Source organism: Corvus moneduloides, chromosome 5, assembly GCF_009650955.1.
Source record: "Corvus moneduloides isolate bCorMon1 chromosome 5, bCorMon1.pri, whole genome shotgun sequence".
Lineage (NCBI taxonomy): Eukaryota > Metazoa > Chordata > Aves > Passeriformes > Corvidae > Corvus > Corvus moneduloides.
In genome coordinates this window covers 27,915,822-27,935,325 of record NC_045480.1, presented here as the reverse complement: position 1 = coordinate 27,935,325, position 19,504 = coordinate 27,915,822, and the positions used below count along the sequence as shown (strand labels likewise).

General features: G+C 41.9%; 1 protein-coding gene across 1 annotated transcript in view; it reads left to right on the top strand.

Moving 5' to 3' along the window:
- KDR (kinase insert domain receptor) overlaps window positions 1-11,174 on the top strand; it is a 30,643-nt gene extending 19,469 nt beyond the window's left edge. The window contains exons 22-30 of the mRNA XM_032109572.1: window positions 1,213-1,313; window positions 2,664-2,786; window positions 2,927-3,038; window positions 3,427-3,526; window positions 3,643-3,748; window positions 4,829-4,980; window positions 8,406-8,502; window positions 8,598-8,686; window positions 9,542-11,174. Coding sequence (XP_031965463.1) covers window positions 1,213-1,313; window positions 2,664-2,786; window positions 2,927-3,038; window positions 3,427-3,526; window positions 3,643-3,748; window positions 4,829-4,980; window positions 8,406-8,502; window positions 8,598-8,686; window positions 9,542-9,746 — 1,085 coding nt within the window. The 3' untranslated portion in view covers window positions 9,747-11,174. The remainder of the gene's footprint in view (window positions 1-1,212; window positions 1,314-2,663; window positions 2,787-2,926; window positions 3,039-3,426; window positions 3,527-3,642; window positions 3,749-4,828; window positions 4,981-8,405; window positions 8,503-8,597; window positions 8,687-9,541) is intronic.
- The last annotated feature ends 8,330 nt before the right edge of the window (window positions 11,175-19,504 follow it).

The window sequence follows — 19,504 nt, the reverse complement described above, 5'->3', positions numbered from 1 at the left end:
CCCAAACCCCTCAGCCCAGTCCCAGATAATGTCCTGTCTGAAAAGGGTCTGTTTTTAGTGTGAAGCCTTTTGGAGATGTGTGTGTTTAATGCCCCTATATCTTCTGGTAAAATCACAGAGCACAAACTCCAAAGGCAGTGCAGAGAGGGATGCACCAGGGTGCTAACTGAATTTCCTTAAAGTTTACCCAGAAGTTAAATACTGTGAAATGCTATTTGCTTCACTGCTTGTTAGCAGAGAGCTTGCTTTGCCTTCCCTCGGCCCAGGTGGTCTGTCAGGAACAGGAAGCCTGAATTATCCGCTCATTCAAAGCCTCCCCAGGATGCACATATCCTCTGCAGTGGTTTCACTGATACATTTGCCATGTCCTCCTTTGGCAGATGCAGCACAAAATGCTCAGTGCTGCCATTTCAGAGGCTGCTAATTTCACCTAGGGTGACGTCATCATCAGTATGTAAACAGGGAGAATGATCTTGCAGTTTCAATGCAATCCAATAGGTAATGTCACACATGCATTTCCACACCATCATGGTCCCTTTCCAGAACCCCCTGGTGTAAACATTCACCCTCTGAGCTGGGATGTTACCTGAAGCAGCCCTTAGGTTAGGGTTTTAGCCACCAGTGCTGTAGTTCTTGGTAGATGCCTGCTTAAAATGAGAAGCTGAGCAAAGAGTTGTTTATTTCAGCATGAACTAAATGCCTAGGTATCTTTGGATATTTGAGTACATTATTCCTCCAGGTTACTAGAGGATGAGGTTAGGGTTCTTCTACACTAAATTAGCAGGGCTTTTTGCTGAATTGAAGTCTTTCTCCCTATGGCACATTCTTTCCTCATAAAGACTAGGTGGGGCCTCCCTCTCCTTCGTTTCTAAGTTCAACTGAAACCACAGAAAGCTTTACTGTCCTAGGAACTTGTGAGCTGGGTTTCAGTTGTTTTGCTTTTGGGATTGTTTTGCAAATCTTTCCTCTGGTGGAAACTCTGGAAATAAGCAAGGAGGCCTAGGGTGTAGCCCATCGTCTCAAAATTTATTTTACACAAGACTAGTTTGATGTAAAATGGGTCGTTAGTGATAATTATACAGCCAAAAAAAGTGCTTGATTTGCTCTTCCAGTCCAGTGTGGCATAAGGTTCACATGGACTTTTACCTAACAGCAGTTATTGGTGAAATCAGTGACAAAGGGCATGTTTGACTGTCATCTGATTCTTTGCAGCTGGTCCTGAAGACCTTTGCAAGAACCCTTTGACCATGGAGGACCTCATCTGTTATAGCTTCCAGGTGGCAAGGGGAATGGAGTTCTTGGCTTCACGCAAAGTAAGGAACTTCTCAGGAAGAGTGGCATGTTATTTATTTGACTGTAGGAAGTAATGCTGTAGGTCTATAGAAGGAAACAGCATGTTCATCTTTGGACTAGCAGTCACCCACAACATTTTCTTTTTGCTCTAAGACATACCCAAATTATTCATGCTACAGAGTGAAACAGCGTGTGCATTTATTGACACAAATGTTAGTGATCTGTATAAGGTTTATGGGCCACCACTTCACAGAAGAATGGTTAAGTGGTTGGAGGAGGGGAGCTGACTTCTAAGGACAGTTAAAGGAATTAGGGACAAATCCCTGGTAACTGGAGCTAAATGAGAATAAAAGATTTTTCTCTGAGGAGCAAAAAGTTTCTTGTACCTTGTGCACTGGGATTGGAGGGGCAATGTGAGGAGAGATGATACTCAGCTATGAAACTTCATGGATGACTCCTTGGATAATCTCTTGTGGAAGACACCCTGGCAGTCAACAGCACCTCACTTGCATTTTGGCCTTCTAGAAGTATTTTTCTGGTTTGAGCCTAAATATGTAGAGCACATATTTCAAAGGATGACAATTCCAGCAAGAGTGAGGAATTGCCTGCAGCTGTATAGAAACAAAAAATACTTAGAAATGGGAAAAGAAAATAGAAGCAGGAAATACAACACTGCTCTAGAGTGCAGGCTAGGTGTTCAAGAGCAGACTTCAGAGTCTTTTTCTAAAAACATGCTCTTGTCTGCCTTTCATACATCTTGATTTATGTGCATATGTAAAAATACCTTCTTCCAGAATCTGCAGTTTCAGTCCATACTAGAAGCAAACCTGTAGCCACTTTCAGAGCCTGATTTTTTTACTTCAGGCTATTGAGGCTTGAGTTTTGAAGTGTTTGGTTGTTAACTAAGCTGTTGTTCTGCATAGGTAGAGATGTGGACTTCTTTCTCTGTAGTAAAGATTAGTTTGTGTTGGAATCAAGTCAGCATTTTAGTGTGGTGTTTTTCAGAGAAATAGTGGAGTACACAGATTTGAGTGAACCTAAGTAAATCTAAAGGTAATCAGATCTGAACCTGTTTTGTGTCAGCTTCTTAGGATAATTAATTAGCTAACTTCAAAGGCCCTCTCTGCACAGTGGATAAACAGATGTATGTTTGGACTTGAGAACACAAGTCTCCCTGAGCCAAATCAGTTGTGACCATCAAAAAAGCACTTAAAATCAGCAACTGTTGATGCTGAGGTTTCTTTTTCTTAAAAGGTTTTAAGAATTATCTGGCCTTTGAGGGTAGGAGAGCACATATGTGAAAGAGATCAGCCCTGTGGACAGAGCTGTGACCACAGGCAGCATATGATGTTGTTTACTTCTCTTTGCAGTGCATCCACAGGGACCTGGCTGCTCGTAATATCCTCTTGTCAGACAATAATGTGGTCAAAATCTGTGATTTTGGCTTGGCTCGAGACATCTACAAAGACCCAGATTACGTCAGGAAAGGAGATGTAAGTTTCAGATTATCTGTTTGATAGAGAATTAATATGAAATAAGGACTTCTTTTTTCTTTTTTTCCCTTAAAGAAGTTTGTGGAAACTCAGTGTTTTGCTAAACTGTGATACCATTTTGTTTATGAAAATGCTTTTAGGCCAGACTACCCCTAAAATGGATGGCACCAGAAACCATTTTTGATAGAGTATATACCATTCAGAGTGATGTATGGTCCTTTGGAGTTCTGCTGTGGGAAATATTTTCATTAGGTGAGTCACTTTAATTTTACTGAACCATCTCTAAACAAAAGAGTCTGAAGAAAACAGTCAAAGTGTTCTTGGATCCTCTGTTGCATTTTCTTTTTACTTCTTGAAAAATTCCTATGTATTTTCTCCATCAAAATAAAACACCAAAATTTTCTTCAAAATGCAAATGTAGGAACGTAGGCTTGAAATGCTTCTTCATGCAATTTCAGTACGTGATGATGTGCCTCATTTACTCAATCAGTTGCTGTTTCCATCATAAGTATAAATTGTTTACACATCCAAATACACCGAATTGCCTTATTAACACAAACCATAACAAGTTATTTGCTTGAAAATTAATCCCAAAATTTTAGAGTCTAATGCATTAAAATTACCGTTGCTTTCATTTTAGGTGCATCACCGTACCCTGGAGTGAAAATTGATGAAGAATTTTGCAGAAGACTGAAAGAAGGAACGAGAATGAGAGCACCAGATTATACAACACCAGAAATGTGAGAAACTGTTCTTCCAGCTGCCCACCTTTACCCCACACTACTAGCAGGTGCAGGAGCAAGCAATAGGTGCTGTTTTCTTTATGCTGGTATTTTAATTGGTTTTGTTGTTCTAGGTACCAAACAATGTTGGATTGCTGGCATGGAGATCCTAAGCAGAGACCAACTTTTTCAGAGCTCGTGGAGCACCTGGGGAATTTACTGCAAGCCAACGTCCGTCAGGTACGTGAACTGTATTCTCTGGTTGCTAAAACCACCAGCTGAATCTGTCCTGTTCTGCCAGCCACCACAGCATTCCATAGTTGGGTACTGTCTGCTGGAGCTGTCACGGAGCCTGGGCTTCTTCTAGCGCTCCCATTACTGACCACCAGTTGGGTCTCCGACTAGCAGAGAGTGACTTGCGGTGTAAAGATCCCGGAGGCTGTGTTGTGGTAACCACAGGTCACTCCGCCCTGCCAGTAAGCCTTCCCATGACACTACTGCTGTCTTTGCTGGGGAGTTGTTGGCACAGGCTCAGTTCCCTGCTCTGCTGCTGATTTCTCTGCATGCTGCAGATGCATTCCAGCAGGTAGCTCCTGTTGATCTTATTGTGCCAAAGATGGTTATCTTCGTGTATGTGAGGTTGTGGGCTGCAATGCTTTTAATGGCTATCCTGGAAAACAAGGATACAAAAACTTCATTGCCTGTGAGCGGCTCCACGCAAATTAATGTATTAAGGCATGACCTGTGTGCAGGCATTCCAGTAAAAGAGCCCACTGCGACCAGGTGGTACATGGGCTTCCCTTTCAGGCTCTCCATCTTGTGGCTTCCTCTTCAGTTACTACAGAAGTGGACAAGGCCGGGGCAATAGATGTGAGCCCACTGAATGAAGGAGGATTTATTTGGCTGTGTGCTCCCCTATTAGACAAACTCTCCCTTTCTAGCCTATCAGTGATGATGCAAATTACACTGCCCCTCTAAAACATCAGGTTCATTTTCTTTGTGGCACTGGGACTCAAACATTATTAAAATCTACTTCTATTTTTTCAAAGATGTCAATAAAAAGTCCAGTTTATACATTATGTTACAGTAGATCATATAAAAATCTATTTTTTTAAAATTCAAAACTACTTGAAAGTGGTTCTTATTAAGCTTCTTTCTTTTAATGTAGCTGCTCCTGCAGAGGTGGTATACTGTTCACAGTTTAATAAAACACCCACACTGTTGGGCTGATGCATTCTCCATGTACATGCATGTATCTGTTTATGTCTGTGTGTCTCTGTAGCCTATTTATTTTTTGTATTTTTTCACTGCATTCTACAGGATGGTAAAGACTACATTGTCCTTCCTTTGTCAGTATCACTGAATATGGAAGAGGATTCGGGTCTCTCTCTCCCAACTTCACCTGCTTCCTGTAGGGAGGAAGAGGAAGTCTGTGATCCTAAATTCCATTATGACAACACAGCAGGAATTAGGTATTTTATATGGTGGACATCCTACTGGGGCCTCTGGGAAGGTTTTGTTCATGCTGGGGGAAGGGAAAATGAAAGGAAGAGATTTCAGCTGCCTGGTCCATATTTAACCTTCTCCATAGGGATAAGAAGGAATTTGTAAAGCTTTTGTAGGCAAAAGCTTGTTTCTTACCTTCCCAATTAGTGATTTTCTTATTTATTTTAAATGTTGCTACCCTTTCAAGATTTGGTATTCTCATTCAAAAACAAACAAACAAAAAAAGCAAAAAACATGACAATATCTGTTATTTGTTTTTGAAGAACCAGAACATATAGAAGGTTTTACTGGTCCAATTCAGTTGTGTTCGCAGTGTTCTTGTGTTGCAGCTGCCAAGAGTATTAATGATGATAGATCTGTCATTAATAATCTCTCTGGCGTTTCTCCTCCTAAAATGAAATACTGGAAAATAGGTCATGAATTGATAGCCAAGAGGAACGTGATGTAAATAGTGTTGTCATTGGGTTTTGTCCACTGCTTGCTTCTGGTGGGCTCCTAGGACATCCATAATGGTAGATGCTGTTGGGTATCATGGCAGAGGTGACTTTCCAGTATGGAGTTTGTACTAATGCACTTCAGGGGCTTATATTGGACACTTTGAGGACCTCTGGCTTGGGATGTAAGGGAGAAAGGCATTTTCTCATCCGGCGCAGCCACTGAGATGCTGGGAGCTCTGGGTTGCTCAATCCAGTCTCAGAAGAAGGAGGATAGAAAGAGATGGATGCAACCGTCAGGGTGGAGACAGAGTCTGTTGGCAGGTTTCACGTGGTTTCCATGAAGCAGAGCCCTCTGCCTCGCTGCGTGTATCATACTCACCACAGACGGAGTTCCCGATGATTTGGGGTACAGCAGGAGAACATTTCTATGTGGTCCTAGAAGAGACTACCTGGGCACAATACATTTCACACTTCAGCTGAACTTATGATCCTGCAGCTGAACCCATGTTTTAGTAGTGGGACAGTTCAAACTATACATGTTTAAAAGACAAAAAAGCATGATTTAACACTGAAAATATCACACTTATTTTCCACTTTTAATACTTCCTATATGGCTTTTCCTGGTCCCCATTTCCTGTTATGAACAGAAGTAAAAGCACTCTGTCAACGTTTTTTCTCGTCTTATAGGATTGTGAAAGCACTTGTGGAAATCATGGTAGGAGAGGCAAAGTGAGGAGGTTAAGTCATGCTTAGGGGCTTTATTCTTACGTTCTGGTAGCTGAAAACGATTTTGTAAGCATGGATCTTGCTATACAGGTAGTGGAAAAGATTGATCTGTTCAGAGATGTCTTTTTCAATCTTCACAAAAGTACTAACTATGAGGAAAGGCTGATAAATATAATCTCTTAATCAAAGCTGGAGGAGGATAACAAGCACAGGGAAAACATGGAGAGTCTTAAAGAATTCTTAGATTGCTGATGTAAATTAAAATCAGCAGGATGTCCTAGCATCTGCCATATTTCGCTTAGTAAATAGATATGCGATTTCTGAACCTTGAAAGATTGTCATTAAAAACAGTCAGGTGAGGTATAGAAGAGTTAGTGTAAAGTGTAAAGGTAATGCCTACTCTTAGAAAGAACAGAAAAAATGTAATTCTGAAATCAGTTTAATTTGAATTCTGGGAACGATTGTGGAATAAATGTTCAGATAAATAATGGTAAATGCCTACAGGAAAATAACTAAAAAATGGCCAGCATGGATTCATCGAGAACAAATCAAGTCAAAGTAATTGAAGTTTCATTCTTAGAGAGAATAATTGACCTGGAGGATAGCAGAGAAGATGCATTTTGATTTCCTGTAGAACATTTTTGGCCTTTTCTTAATGGGACAATCTAATACAAAATGCAAGCAAATGTCAGGAAATACTCTGAGGACATCAGCTGAGCTCTCACTGTCACCAAGCAGGAGTCAGACTCCATGCATAGCCTCTCTCTGCCTGCACACTGTTTCTAGTCCTATTTGAACAGTAGTTTGCTTAACCAGGAGGATCTCATTCACTGTAGCCCTTGTAGGCTGCCTCTTGTCTGGGCTGAGCAGAGGTAGGTCTCCCATACTTGGGAAGTCATTCAGATCAAGCGGCTGGGCTTCTCAGTCCTCACCACCCTGGAAAACTGTAGTGCTGGCCATGCAGCTCTGTGCCTGGGTGGACATTTAAATGCAAGCACAGAGGGAGCTTCCAAACTTAGAAGGCAAGTTGTGGAATAAACTTCTAGTCGTACAAGATCAGGTTGTCCAGGAGGGTGAGTGGACTAGATTGTCCATTTGATGGTTTTGGTCCTGGTAGTGTTGGATGGGAAATAGATTAGATACCACTGCAGAGGAGCAGAAGACATGGCCAGTGCAGAGAGCTTGAAAAGAACTGGTTTTGTTAAGTTTAGGAAGAGAAAATAGAGAGGGAACATAGTAGCAGTTTTCAGTACATGAAAATTTGCTCCAAAGAGGGTGTTAAATAATTGTTCTGTGTCCCCAGCATTAGGAAAAATTTGATTTGCAGCAAATACTTGGGTTTAATATTTGAAAATCATTCTAAAGTGTGATTGAGCACCTGAGCAGGCTACAAAAGGAACTTGTAAAATCCCCACTAGTTTAAATAAATTTCTGTTGGAGATAAGCAGGATTCAGCAGAGCTAGACTCAAAGCTGGGAAAAGGGGTGAATGATACTCTTAACTGTCCCTAGCTTTGCACTTCAAGTGGATGCAGCTTACTCTACTAACTCCATGGATTTTCCTTCATTAGCTGTTAAGAACATAAATTTGCCCTGTTTAACTGGGACACCATCCATTTCATTCCATATTCACTTAGGCAGAAAGCTGAGGGTGCCGTTTTGTTTGCTGTATTAGTATCTCCATGAAAGTAAATTTTATTTTTTTGTCCAATATTTTTTATGGATGTCATCCTGAACCAGAGGGCTTCTTTTGGAGAAGAGCCTTCAAGAGAGATTTAGCACTCCCTGTCCTGATCCCCACGGCTGAAGGGCAGCAGTGTGCTGAGTCTGCTGTTGTTGTCCTAGGTCCAGCCAGGGGTCTCAGAAGTGCTGTCCGAAGGAAGAGACACACGTCTGTGCTCCAGGCTTCTCTGTTTATTATACTTCTAAGCAAAGCTTGCAGGAAGTGAAGCCCTCCAGTGTAACTGAGGAAAGAAGATGTTTTCTCAAAGTCATTTCTTAGAATTTGCTCAGAGATCAGTATTGTCAGGAGCAGAAGGTCAGAAATATGCCACTTTCTAGGCTGTTCATCCCTTTCAATAAATAGATATTTTGAAGTTTGCATAATATGTTTTGACAAAAGGATTAACTTCTCTGAAGAGAGATAAAAGGGTTCTGATATCATTGTGCTGTTTGCAGCCAAGTTGTGGATAGTGGACACAGAATTTTATTGTTTTGTTTTCTTTGCAGTCAGTACCGACAAGGTAGCAAGAGAAAAAGCCGCCCAGTGAGTGTGAAAACATTTGAAGATGTCCCTTTGGTAACCACTGTAAAAGTTGTTCAGGAGGTGAGTTTGTCTATTTATACATGCTTCCTTCTATTATACATTTTTTTTGTGTTTTTATTCTTTTTCCATTTAATGCATTTCCAACATCTTTGCAGGAAAACCAGACAGATAGTGGGATGGTTCTTGCATCTGAAGAGCTGAAGGCATTGGAAGAGAATGAAAAACAAGTGAAAATACCCTTTAGGTAAGTTTATAGGATTGAATATGACCTTTTACCTGCAGTATGTCAGAAGACTGATTGGTTTGTAGAATTGTTTGGAAGACAAAATCTTTTCTTAAAGTATTTTCAAAAACAGAAAGCAAAATTGTGCCCGGTATGCCTGGTCATCTGCATTTGGTATTAGGAGAGGAGAGGTAATGCAGCTTTTGGAAGCCCCAGTCAGCACCCAGAAAGGACTTGTATTTATCAGCTGCAATAGTATCAATCAGCCCTCGAAGCTACTGAGCTGGTGCACAAAACTGAGCACAAGGACCTGTCTGAACTCTTGGTTTTAGTTTTCTGCTTGCTTTTTATTTCTTTTTTTTTTTTTTTAATAGCTGACACACAAATTTTCAGGGTGTACCTAGGTGTATTTTCAGAGCATTTTACAGGGGTTTCATTGTGCAGTTCACAGGAAGCACAGTGGTGTGCATGGAGCTGAAACCTCACGTATGCTGTCTGAGAGCTTCTCAGGAATTATTTTTTTCCAGAACTACTTCAGTGCAGACTAAGATATACTGCAGTTACAATTGCACCACAGCTGAAGTAAAGCCTCTAAAAGCTTTCTCTTAATTTCATCTGTGGTTGCAATCTAACTCCTTGTATTGTCATAAAATTAAACATCTTTTTCATGCATTAGTGAAGTTAGGGCATATGAAAAGGTTTCTCCTTATAATCAAATGCATGTTTAAAAAGGCTTGAAGCCAGGTTTAAGTACAGCCTTTTGCTTTGGTTGTTGTTGTGATGGAAAGCAGCTGCCATCTGGAGTCGCCCACCTGCCCTCCAGAAGACGGCTCTCTCCACAGCTCTCTCAGCCCTGTTTCTGGTTTTTTTTTGCAGCACACTGGTGCCCAGCAAGAGTAATGAGTCCGTCATGTCCGAAGCCTCCAACCAGACAAGTGGGTACCAGTCAGGATACCACTCGGATGACATGGACACCACCGTCTACTCCAGCGAAGAAACGGAACTCTTGTGTGCCCAGGAGGCTTCGCCCCCACTCTGCCGTGCTCATGGGCTCCCCTACGAGAGCCCCGCGCCACTCTAGGGTGAAGCTGGCAGCTCCAGCTCCCCCTGGGATGTGCCTTCATTGCCTGGGCTGGTGGTATTCAGGTTTGACGTATTGAAAGATGGCATCTGTAAGAAAAGACATTTATTTTTCCTGAAGATGATGCAGAAGCATCTGGCAGCAAAACTGCGCTGTGCCAGACTGGGGTTCTTTCCTCAAGAGATGCTGGTGGCTGAGGGTGCAAAGCCCCAGCCGTGGTGTGTGGGCTGTGCCAACCCCATGGCAGGAGCTGACCCTGTGGAAATGTGGAGCATCTGCCTGATGCAGGCAGCATCACGGCATTCAACTTAAATGTTTCTACTTGTACGAAATAATGGCACATCCCTGCTTTTGTGGGGGTTTTTTTGTTTGTTTTTCCCCTTGTGTGGCTGGACTCCAGGAAGGAAACAGCACGGCACTGGCTTCTTGTTTCTCAGAGTTATTCCTTGCTTGTACCTTCACAAACAAAAAAAGGAACCTCCAGCTCAAGGCTCTGGCACTCACTGACAGCCTGAGACTAAACATAGGCTGGGCTAAATATAGGTGGGGGTGATGGTCTCTGTCCTTGGCAGAGGAAAAAGGCTGCTGTACAAGTCCTCATGAGCTGCATTTTCTCAGTGAAGTTGGTTAGCAAGGAGAAGGCAGAGCATTGAGCCAAGTGATGGGACTCAAATGGCAGGGCCATGCCTGACCTCTGAGGATGGCTCTGCTCCCCTTTCATCCCCAGCACCCTTGACTCACACCAAATGCCTGCCTGCCTGCCTCTGAGCTGCCTGAAACTGCTGCAAAAAATATTCCCCTCCCCCCGAATCACCACTTACAACAGGGAGAAAAGGCAATGTCATTTACCCTAGGACACAGGAAGCTCTGTGGTTCTGGTGGGGCATCCTAAGGGCACCCTACCTCTCATTTCATCCCCCCTCCCACAGATTTAGGTCTGACTCTTTCACTTTGAAAACTCAAAGTCTGTTTGGAGTGGCAGAGATCTCAGTTTAGGTAGCCTTGGGAATCCGTGGCTGGTTTCATGGCAGCTCTGATCTTCTCCGAGTGACGAAATTGTGCCTAATTGTTGGACAACTTCTTACCTGTGCTCTTGTAGTCCCAGAACTCTATTGATAGACACAGTGAGGACTACAAGATTTTGAAGTGTAAAGCTATTTCTACTGAGTTCTTTTTGTATTTTTTTAAGTATTTTTTTGTTTGTACTTACTATAATGTCAAATGCTGGGAACCATGAATATAAGGCATATACAGTATTTATAGCCTCTTTATGTAGAAATAAATGTAATATATTAAAATATAAATATATATTATATAACAGATATTGTACTATTCACATTTTGTATCGGTGTTCTGTAACATTGCAAAGGTCACAAAATTTTTTAATAGCTAAAACTTTTCACTTCATTAAAAGGGACTGGAAATTTACAGTGGGGGGCTACAAGTAGGTTTGTTTTCTTTCATTATATCCTTTCTGTTGATAGGGAAGATTCTAAAGTACTACTTGTTTCAAGTCTATGAACATGTGTAGTCAAGGAAACTTCAGTGGTTTTTAGCAGTTGGCAATAAATACCTTTAGAGAAATGGACAGAGGAAAAGACTGCTTGTGCAAGCTGAATCTCCTCTGAAAGAGTTTATTATGTTCAGTTGGGGATGGTTGATCTAATTGTATAGTGGCTTTTGCCTGGGGAGTGGCATTTTCCCTTAAAGCCTTATTCATCTTTTCCCACTTGTGTTTCTTCCAGCTCACTTCTCACTGACTAAATGTCGTCTCTGCTCTTGTGCAGCGAAGTCTTCCTTTATTTTAGATCTGTACTTAAAGCTCCTACCTTTTCACTCTGTTGTCCAATTTTTAACTTTCTCTTCTGCACTGTGTAAGCCTTTGCTCTCAGGGCAAGGCTGTCCACTGCTAGGGACATAACAGCTTATGCTAAAATAAAGTGCAAGGGAAGTTAAGCCACAAATTGCAGACTTTAATTCAGCTTCTCTTTATTGCAGTTTGAAATGAGACAGGCTACTGCATAGTGAGAACACTTGTCTAGGAAGTGAGAGATCTCACTGCTGAATTCTTCTCAGGCTGAATATGGGACTGATGCCTTCTGCACATTATGTGCATTGCCCAAATACAAGATTATGAGATATCAAGGTGTAAATGTTTCTCTATTGCTCCCCCTAAATCTAAAGCATTTTACAGCGAGGAAATCAGGAGCAGGGAGGTCAGATAGAAAAAAAAGGGAGAGACTTCCTAAATTTTGTGCAAGGGGTTCTATGAAGGACTTGTATTTTCATGTATATATTTGACATTTGTCTTGCTTCCCAGGCAACAGTCTAGCAATCAGAGTATGCTCAACAGACAATGCTACATCCTTTAACATCCCCCCTCTGCAATATTTTTCAATATCTTTAATGAAAATGCTCTTCTATGTATTATTACACAAGGGACATAAAGTACTGACACTGAGAGAACGTTGATGAGGCACATGTTGGAGAGTCCTAACAGTGAGGTGGAGATGGAGGTGTGTCATTGATACCTGCACTACCCAAAGTTTGGGATGTTCAGTTTAGACATCTCATCTTGTAGCTTTTTTCCTCTCCAGCTTGGTGTAACACACAATATGTGCCATATAAACGCAGTCAGAGGCTTCCCTGGGTGTTCATGGTACCTCTAAAAGAGCCACCCACCACGATGCAGACTGATGAAGTTTCAAGACATAGCCATGTCAGTTACTAAGTTCACGCTTACAATCCTAATCAGCCAATTAAGCTCTCTTCTGCGTCCAAATAGTTTTAAATATGCCTGGAAAATGTGGCAACTAGCACACACCTGCTTTAGGAAAGGAAATTGGTTTCTAAAAAAAAAATCAACCCAAACCATATATTCACTGTCAGAAACAAGCAAAGGTTCTATAAATGTGTTCATATATTTGGCATCCAGTAACACAATTCTTTTCTTAAACCATGGCCATTACATCCTTTAAAACACCTGGACTTTTTGTTGTATTCTGAATACAGCACATTCAGCGGAACCCTAGTCATGCCACATCTGTCTTTGAGATGCTTTAAATTCCAAAAAGGATATTTTCAATGAAACAACAGACATATAATGCACAGATTTGCAAATGCCTTGCAAACCAGTCCCAGCTTTATCTCTACCCTGCAGCCATGCAGCAAAGCGTCAACATTTGGATCAGCATCCTTATCCATGAAATTCAGCCTGGATCTGAGCCCAGTGAGCTACAGATAGAAGGGACACTTAGAAGATTATGTATCCAAACATATCACTGTGAGCAGCTGGGTTGGAGTGAGGAGAAGCAGTGATGGGATTGACTTGTCTTGTTCAGAGGAACTGCCAGAATGAACTGTAATGGCTGGTGGGTTAGGATGTGGGGAATCAGGCACAGCCATGCCAGAAATAGGCAGTTTCAGGGCTTGGAGATGGCTTATGTCAGCTCTTATCAATGTAAACACAGCCCACCTGAAGAATGCAGGGGTGTTCAAGCATGGTAGGTAGATCCTTCTCCCTGCAAAAGACACTGTAAAATGTATCTCATCCTTTGCATGGAAATGTCTTGGCAAATCCAGCCTAAGCTTTTCTTATTAATGCATCTCCAATTGCAAACAAGTGCATTTCACATGAGAATAAAAGTGTTAGGATAATATTCCATGTCTTCTAATGCGGGCGTCCCGAAAGACCGTGCCTGGAGACTTTTGGGACAGAGTGCTTATTAATTATAAAAGCAGTATGTTACTAAAACCACTACAATCACAGAGCTGCTGACATTGGGGACAAAAATTTCCTTTTAATGGCATCTCTTTTTATGGTTCCAAGGCTGCAAAACGTAACTGGGTAGCATGGATAGCCTCCAGATACAAAGCTGGAATCTGCTATTTTTATGCGAAACATTCCCAAACCATGAATCATCTGAGGTTTCCCCTCATCACTGATACTTGAGTACACACCCTGTGTTACCTCGCAGTATGGGACCTCACAAAGCAACAGCAAGGGCAAGGAAAACAAAGTTAACGTTTGTTCTTTCTAATTGACAAATTTATTAGGGACAGGAGTTAACCGACAGAGACCTTTTCTTTGGACTTCAGCCCTGTATTTTTATTCTGCCTGGCTGAGTGTTGCATTCTGTGTTGTGATATATGTCCTCAGCTCCTCAACCCCCGACATTCAGGCTGATTAAGTCCCCGAAGGTCATTGGGAAACATAGCAGGAGCTTGTAACATATGGTGCTGATAAACATCTCAGCATCAGAGATAAGGAGCTGGTCAATGTAATCTTAGGAAGCTCAGGTTTTGTTGCCATAAAACTGTACAATGTAAAGCCTAATCCCTACACAGGTTTAATTAGCTGTTAAACATATCAGATTCATGACGAAGGGTGTTCTGGTTACCTAGGCATTGTTCACTGGCTGCCACCGGTTGGTTCAAATGTGAAGTATCTCTTCCTTGCAGCTTGTTAGGATGACATGTTATGGTGAATGATGACTGCTCTGTAAGTTTTGGGGCAGAGCAGGGGGGAAATGAATTCAATTTACAGACCCAGCTGTAATGTCAGACACAGCCTCTGGTGCCAGGTAATATGGAAGTGCCGTGTGGTTTCCTGAGTCCTGGTCAAAAAAAGACTTCCGTATAAGTTGGAATGTATGAAATGAAGTTCAGTTATCTTTTTCAAGGAGAGCTGAATCTGTTCACCATCCTACAGAGCTGTTTCCCTGAGCTCCATGCTGCTCTCTCTTTCAGTATAGTCATGCTAAGTGACTTGATTAGCAATGTTTTCGCAAAGAGTGTTTAGTTTTATTTCTCTCAGTCTGTTTTCACACTACAGTCAGAAGCATGATTGCCACTCATTGTAGAGAGATGTAAGGTAGTTTTCGTCCTGCCTCGCTAAGCAGCAGTACCAGTGAGAGCTCAGCAGCCTAGACTTCTGCTTGGCCCAGCATCACCCGTTGTAGTGATGGCTGTGTGCCCCATGATAGTGGGGCACATAGCAAAGTCTGTTTGAATCATTTGAGGCTGAAGATGGCAGGTTGTTTTCCATCACTTACTCCCAGTGTACCAGACCCTGGATCTGTAGACTCTGGTTAACTCTGCAGCTGGTGGGGGTCAGCAGGCAGAGGTGGCCTTGGTTTTGGGACTGACACGGCCTAGACTTGGCAGTGCTGTATTGCACGGAGCAGGGGAGAGGAGCCAAAGACTGAAAGAAAATTTTAATAATCGTGTATATCCTTTTTAATTATGCATAGGTACTTATACTGGAGAGTTGTGCTTTAGCACCAGGAACCAAAGAAGAGCAAAGGGGTTTTGCTTGTTAGAGACCTTCAGGTTGCACTGTCAAATTGGAAGACCAGCACTGCTTGCTGCTAGTTACGTAGAGGCTGCTTTACAGTGCATGTTTCATGCAGAAGTAGGGCCCCTTTATTCCTAGGAAGGACAGTTCCTGACGTTTTCTAGGGTTTCACTTGTACATTTGCTCCATTTATTTCTCTGTTCACCATGTTCAGGCTATGGTTTAAGAGCTGATGAGTTGGGCAAGGCATCTGAACCAGCAATGGACCCTTATGTTTAACATCCTTTGATGGATTTTCCACTTTTTGAACTCGTGTGTAACCCTTAACATCTGCAACATCCTGCAGCAAGAGCTGTTTGCATGCAGATTTTCAATTGATGGCCAAAGCTATTTTCCAGTACGTTGATCAAATTTTCCCTACCCGCTTCCTTCATGTTATTTAGGATTTTATAGACAGCTATCTCCCAGTCTTTCCCTTTCGAATCAGAGTATTCCTGTAAAATCTGTTTGCATCTCCCCAAACCTGTAAATAGGGCCCCTTGGTGAGAAGGTGACATCTGTCTGGCATGATTCCGAAGCAGGTCTCCGCAAGATACCCGGCTTCCGTCGGGAGGAAGGAGGGTGTGGGACAGTCAGCAGAGGACCGTGTTTTGTCAACTGACTCGCATGACGGATGTACCGCAGCATTGGCAAACATCAGTCAATGTCAAGACCCGACTTTGCCGGCATCTTCTCAGCACTGCTATTTTTGGCTGGTGAAAGGTTTCCTGGGGTTGGGCTGGACTTGTCTCCTGTGTGCAGCGTCGCCCCGTTCCCAGGCTGTTTGTGCTGGCTCCTGGCTGGCTGCAGGGAGGGATAAGGGGCAGAAGGCAGGGGCTGGGTGACTGAAATGCAGCACAAACAGGAGCACCATTTACCACCATGAACCAGCAGAACAGAGGGAAAGCCAGGCCTATCTTATCAGTGACTTACTCAGACTCAGGGGTATAAAAGCTCTCTTTAAACTTTGGGTAATACCCATAAACAGAGCTCTTAGGAGATAACTTCACCAGCAGAACTTTTTTGGTACACTTTTGTGTAGTTTTGTATTGCAGTCACAAAGGCATCTTTATATTGTCTGATAAACTTCTTAAATTGGCAACAACTATTTAGCATTTCAGTTTAGTTAAGTACTAAAACAGCAGGGAGTGTGCAGCTAATGCAATACAACTATTAATATATGTTTGGTAATGCTATCAGAACAATGGCTTTAGTCATTTCAAGCCTGCTTGCAGGCTAATGTTGCTAATTTTTCAGGAGGATTATTAAGTTTGATGAGCAATTTGCTTCTCAGTATAATTATATAGCTATTAAAGAAATCAATATTGTATCATGTAGAGTCCCTTAATAGCTGTATTTCATTGAGTCTGTTATGGGGCCAGCTTTGAAATCAAATAAGGAGGAATCTTTATAATTCTGCTGAAACTGGGCTTTGCGTTATGAGATAGATGTCTTAGACATTGAAGAAAAGGCTGCAAAATCTGTCCTCAGTCTTAAATCTTTGTATTCAATTAACAGTTTTACAAGTAGACTGTAAAAAATCATTGCTGTATGTTTAAAAATTTTTCCCCTCTTCTGACTCCTAAACATCATTAAAATTCCTGACCACTATATAGCTTTCAAGCAAATCAATATATTCACATAAATACGCATATTCAAATCACCATGTCATAAACCAGTTTGTCAATTACTCCAAAAATTCACTAGCCTAAGGTGAAGAACTCTTTGCCACAGAAGTGTCTGTGACAGATTTCTCATCTGAATTGATGAAGTGCTTTTTATTTTTCGTTATATGATGCTTTTTTTTTTTTAATAGCATATCCTTAGGTTTGGGCAGATCAAAGTTCATCAGAGCTTATATATCATGGCAAAAAATGTAAGGTACATCTCATTTCATGAGCTGTACTTGCACTATATATACTTTCAGTATAGCTCAGCCCAGCATTTCTCTGACACTCTGACATTAAGTGTCAGAGTTGGGCAGTTTCTTCAATAGAAGAAACTCCCTAAATTTGCCTTAGGACTCTTGGGCTTAACTCTTACCCTGTGTTGTGTGGGGCTTTTTGTGCCAGCAAAGGACAGAGATGACTGAAAACAAATTGGGGTGGGGTTATTTGGTTGTTTGATTGGTTATTTTGAACTCAACTCCTGGGACATAGTTTGCTGAGCATCACAGCTATAAAAAGGGACACGGCAGCTGCAGGAGAGAAAGCTGTGGGTGCTGGCAGTAGTGGAGAGGCACAGCTTCAGTCCTTCCTCCAGCTAACACTGCTTGTGAAACTAAAACCACTGCAACCTTTTTCGGATGTAGCACAGTGTGTCTATGTGGCTGTGAGCTGCAAATGGGGGAGAGTCACCCACTGCTCCCATCTGGGGCATTTTCTGAAATGGTAAGAAAGACATTTTCCCCTATCCACTATGTACTTGGTTTTTCTTCACTAGTGAAGGAACTTCAAGTAAACTTGGAGATATTCCTTCAGATGTGTAAAAGTCTTCATCAAAAGAGTTCTCTGCATTCCTTTTATTTGTGTCACAGACAATAAGATAATACAGAGAATAGATAGTACTTTGGTCGCTCCTCACATAGGTTTTGTTTTACAGAAGTAGAGTTGAAGGGAAAACCTGTTTTCTATCTCTTCCAGCATAAGAACTAGTGACCATCAGCTGCAAACACATTAATGCAGTTTTCATCTGTGCTTAGTAAACTTGTGAAATTCTTTTCCACAGGTTGTAAAAATTTACATCAGTTGAGCAAACTGTTGAGCAAATTAATGGCAGAAGAAAGCATTCAGAGGTACTAAATACATAAAACACCATCACAAGTTCAGGAAATCTCTGAGCTGCAAATCATGGGAAACTGAGACAGAGTGTTTGGGAGAAGTTCTCTATGTGCTTATCCTGCTGATTTACTGTTCCTCTGGCTTCCACTGTCGACTGCTAAAGCTCCTAGAATGGTGCTTTGGTGTACTGCAATATGATCCCCTGAAGCTTTTATAAGTGAACTTGTAAGCTCTAATTGTTAACTAAAACATTGTCTTGACACTAATTCTCTGCAAGTGTTGCCGTTTTTGGGCTGCATGTAAAAGATGATAAATGTGGGTTTTCCAACACACAAAGTGCTCTGCAATGAGCACCATATACATTGGTAAAACAAATCCTGCTAAAATTGCTCTAAGTGGTTCCAAGCCCTTGAAAAATGACTGTGTCTCCAAAGAGAGGGTGAAGGACAGTGGACCAGACACTGTACTTCACATGCGTGGCTGCAGCCTGCAGTTTGATTTCAGTGATGCTTCATCATCACCAAGCACCAGCTGCACAGCTTGTACCTCTCTAGCAGCCTGTTGAAGAGCCAAGTACCTTCTGGGTGAGAGATTTTGGGCCCTGATTTTCAGCCTTTTTGCTGCAAATAAACACTGCATTCCTGACATTTCAAGTACATAGGCAGAATATCCTCAGCTCCATCAGGCTGCTAACATGTTGTGCAGAGGAAACCTATTACAGCCTCAGGAACTGATGAGTTTCCTACTCATTCTCAGCAGATTGACTGGTGCTAAATATATATATCCTGTACTTCCACATAGTCTTGGTGAAGAAGTCAACCTGTTTACCATTTTTTTTTAAGATGGAAAAAACCAAAAGGTGAATGTAAATTGGTAATTCATAAAGGAAAAACTAAATCACATTTTTCTTATCACTCCATGCTTCTAGCTCAAAGTTCACTGAACACAACATGAGACCGTGCTCAGCAATGCACAGAGAGGGAAAGCTCATTGACACCATTGGGATGCCTGTGTAGTTAGTAATTTTACAAGGAAAAATTTCCTCGAGCCTAAAGCATGGAAATTCTAAACAACTGCTGAAAGCCCATGACATGTAAAGGCTGTTTACTTTAGTGTCTATGGATGTTTCCCTGTGGCATCAACCATTAAGAGAGAGTCAATATTCGGGCCTCAGTAAAATCCCCAGTGACGAAACATAGCTGGATACACTGAGCTCAGTCCTGCAGCTGGTGGGACTTGTGCATCCACAGCCTCTCTGCAGACAAATGAAAAACTGCCCTGAATATGAGCCTGAGCAGAAACACCCTGTCAGGTTTAAAGCTTGGTACTTGGTGCAGACAAGCACCAAATATCTGACAGTACTGCTGCAGCTCTGTCAGGCCATGCACAGCAGGTATGTGAGAGATCTGGATCCAGGGGTTGTACAAACCATGTGTGATGCAATACAGGTTAGAGGACTTCACAAGACTGTAACACAGCAGTTCACCTGTCTGACTTCTTCCAAGCCTTTCCCATAAGGCTGGAGAAACAGAACAAAGAGTCTGATAAAGCTGCCCTCTGGAAAACCCAGCTCCCTGTTTCAGCTGACACCTCACTACTATCTGTGTCCTTTTCCAGCAAGTCACTGGCTCACTTTAAGTGTT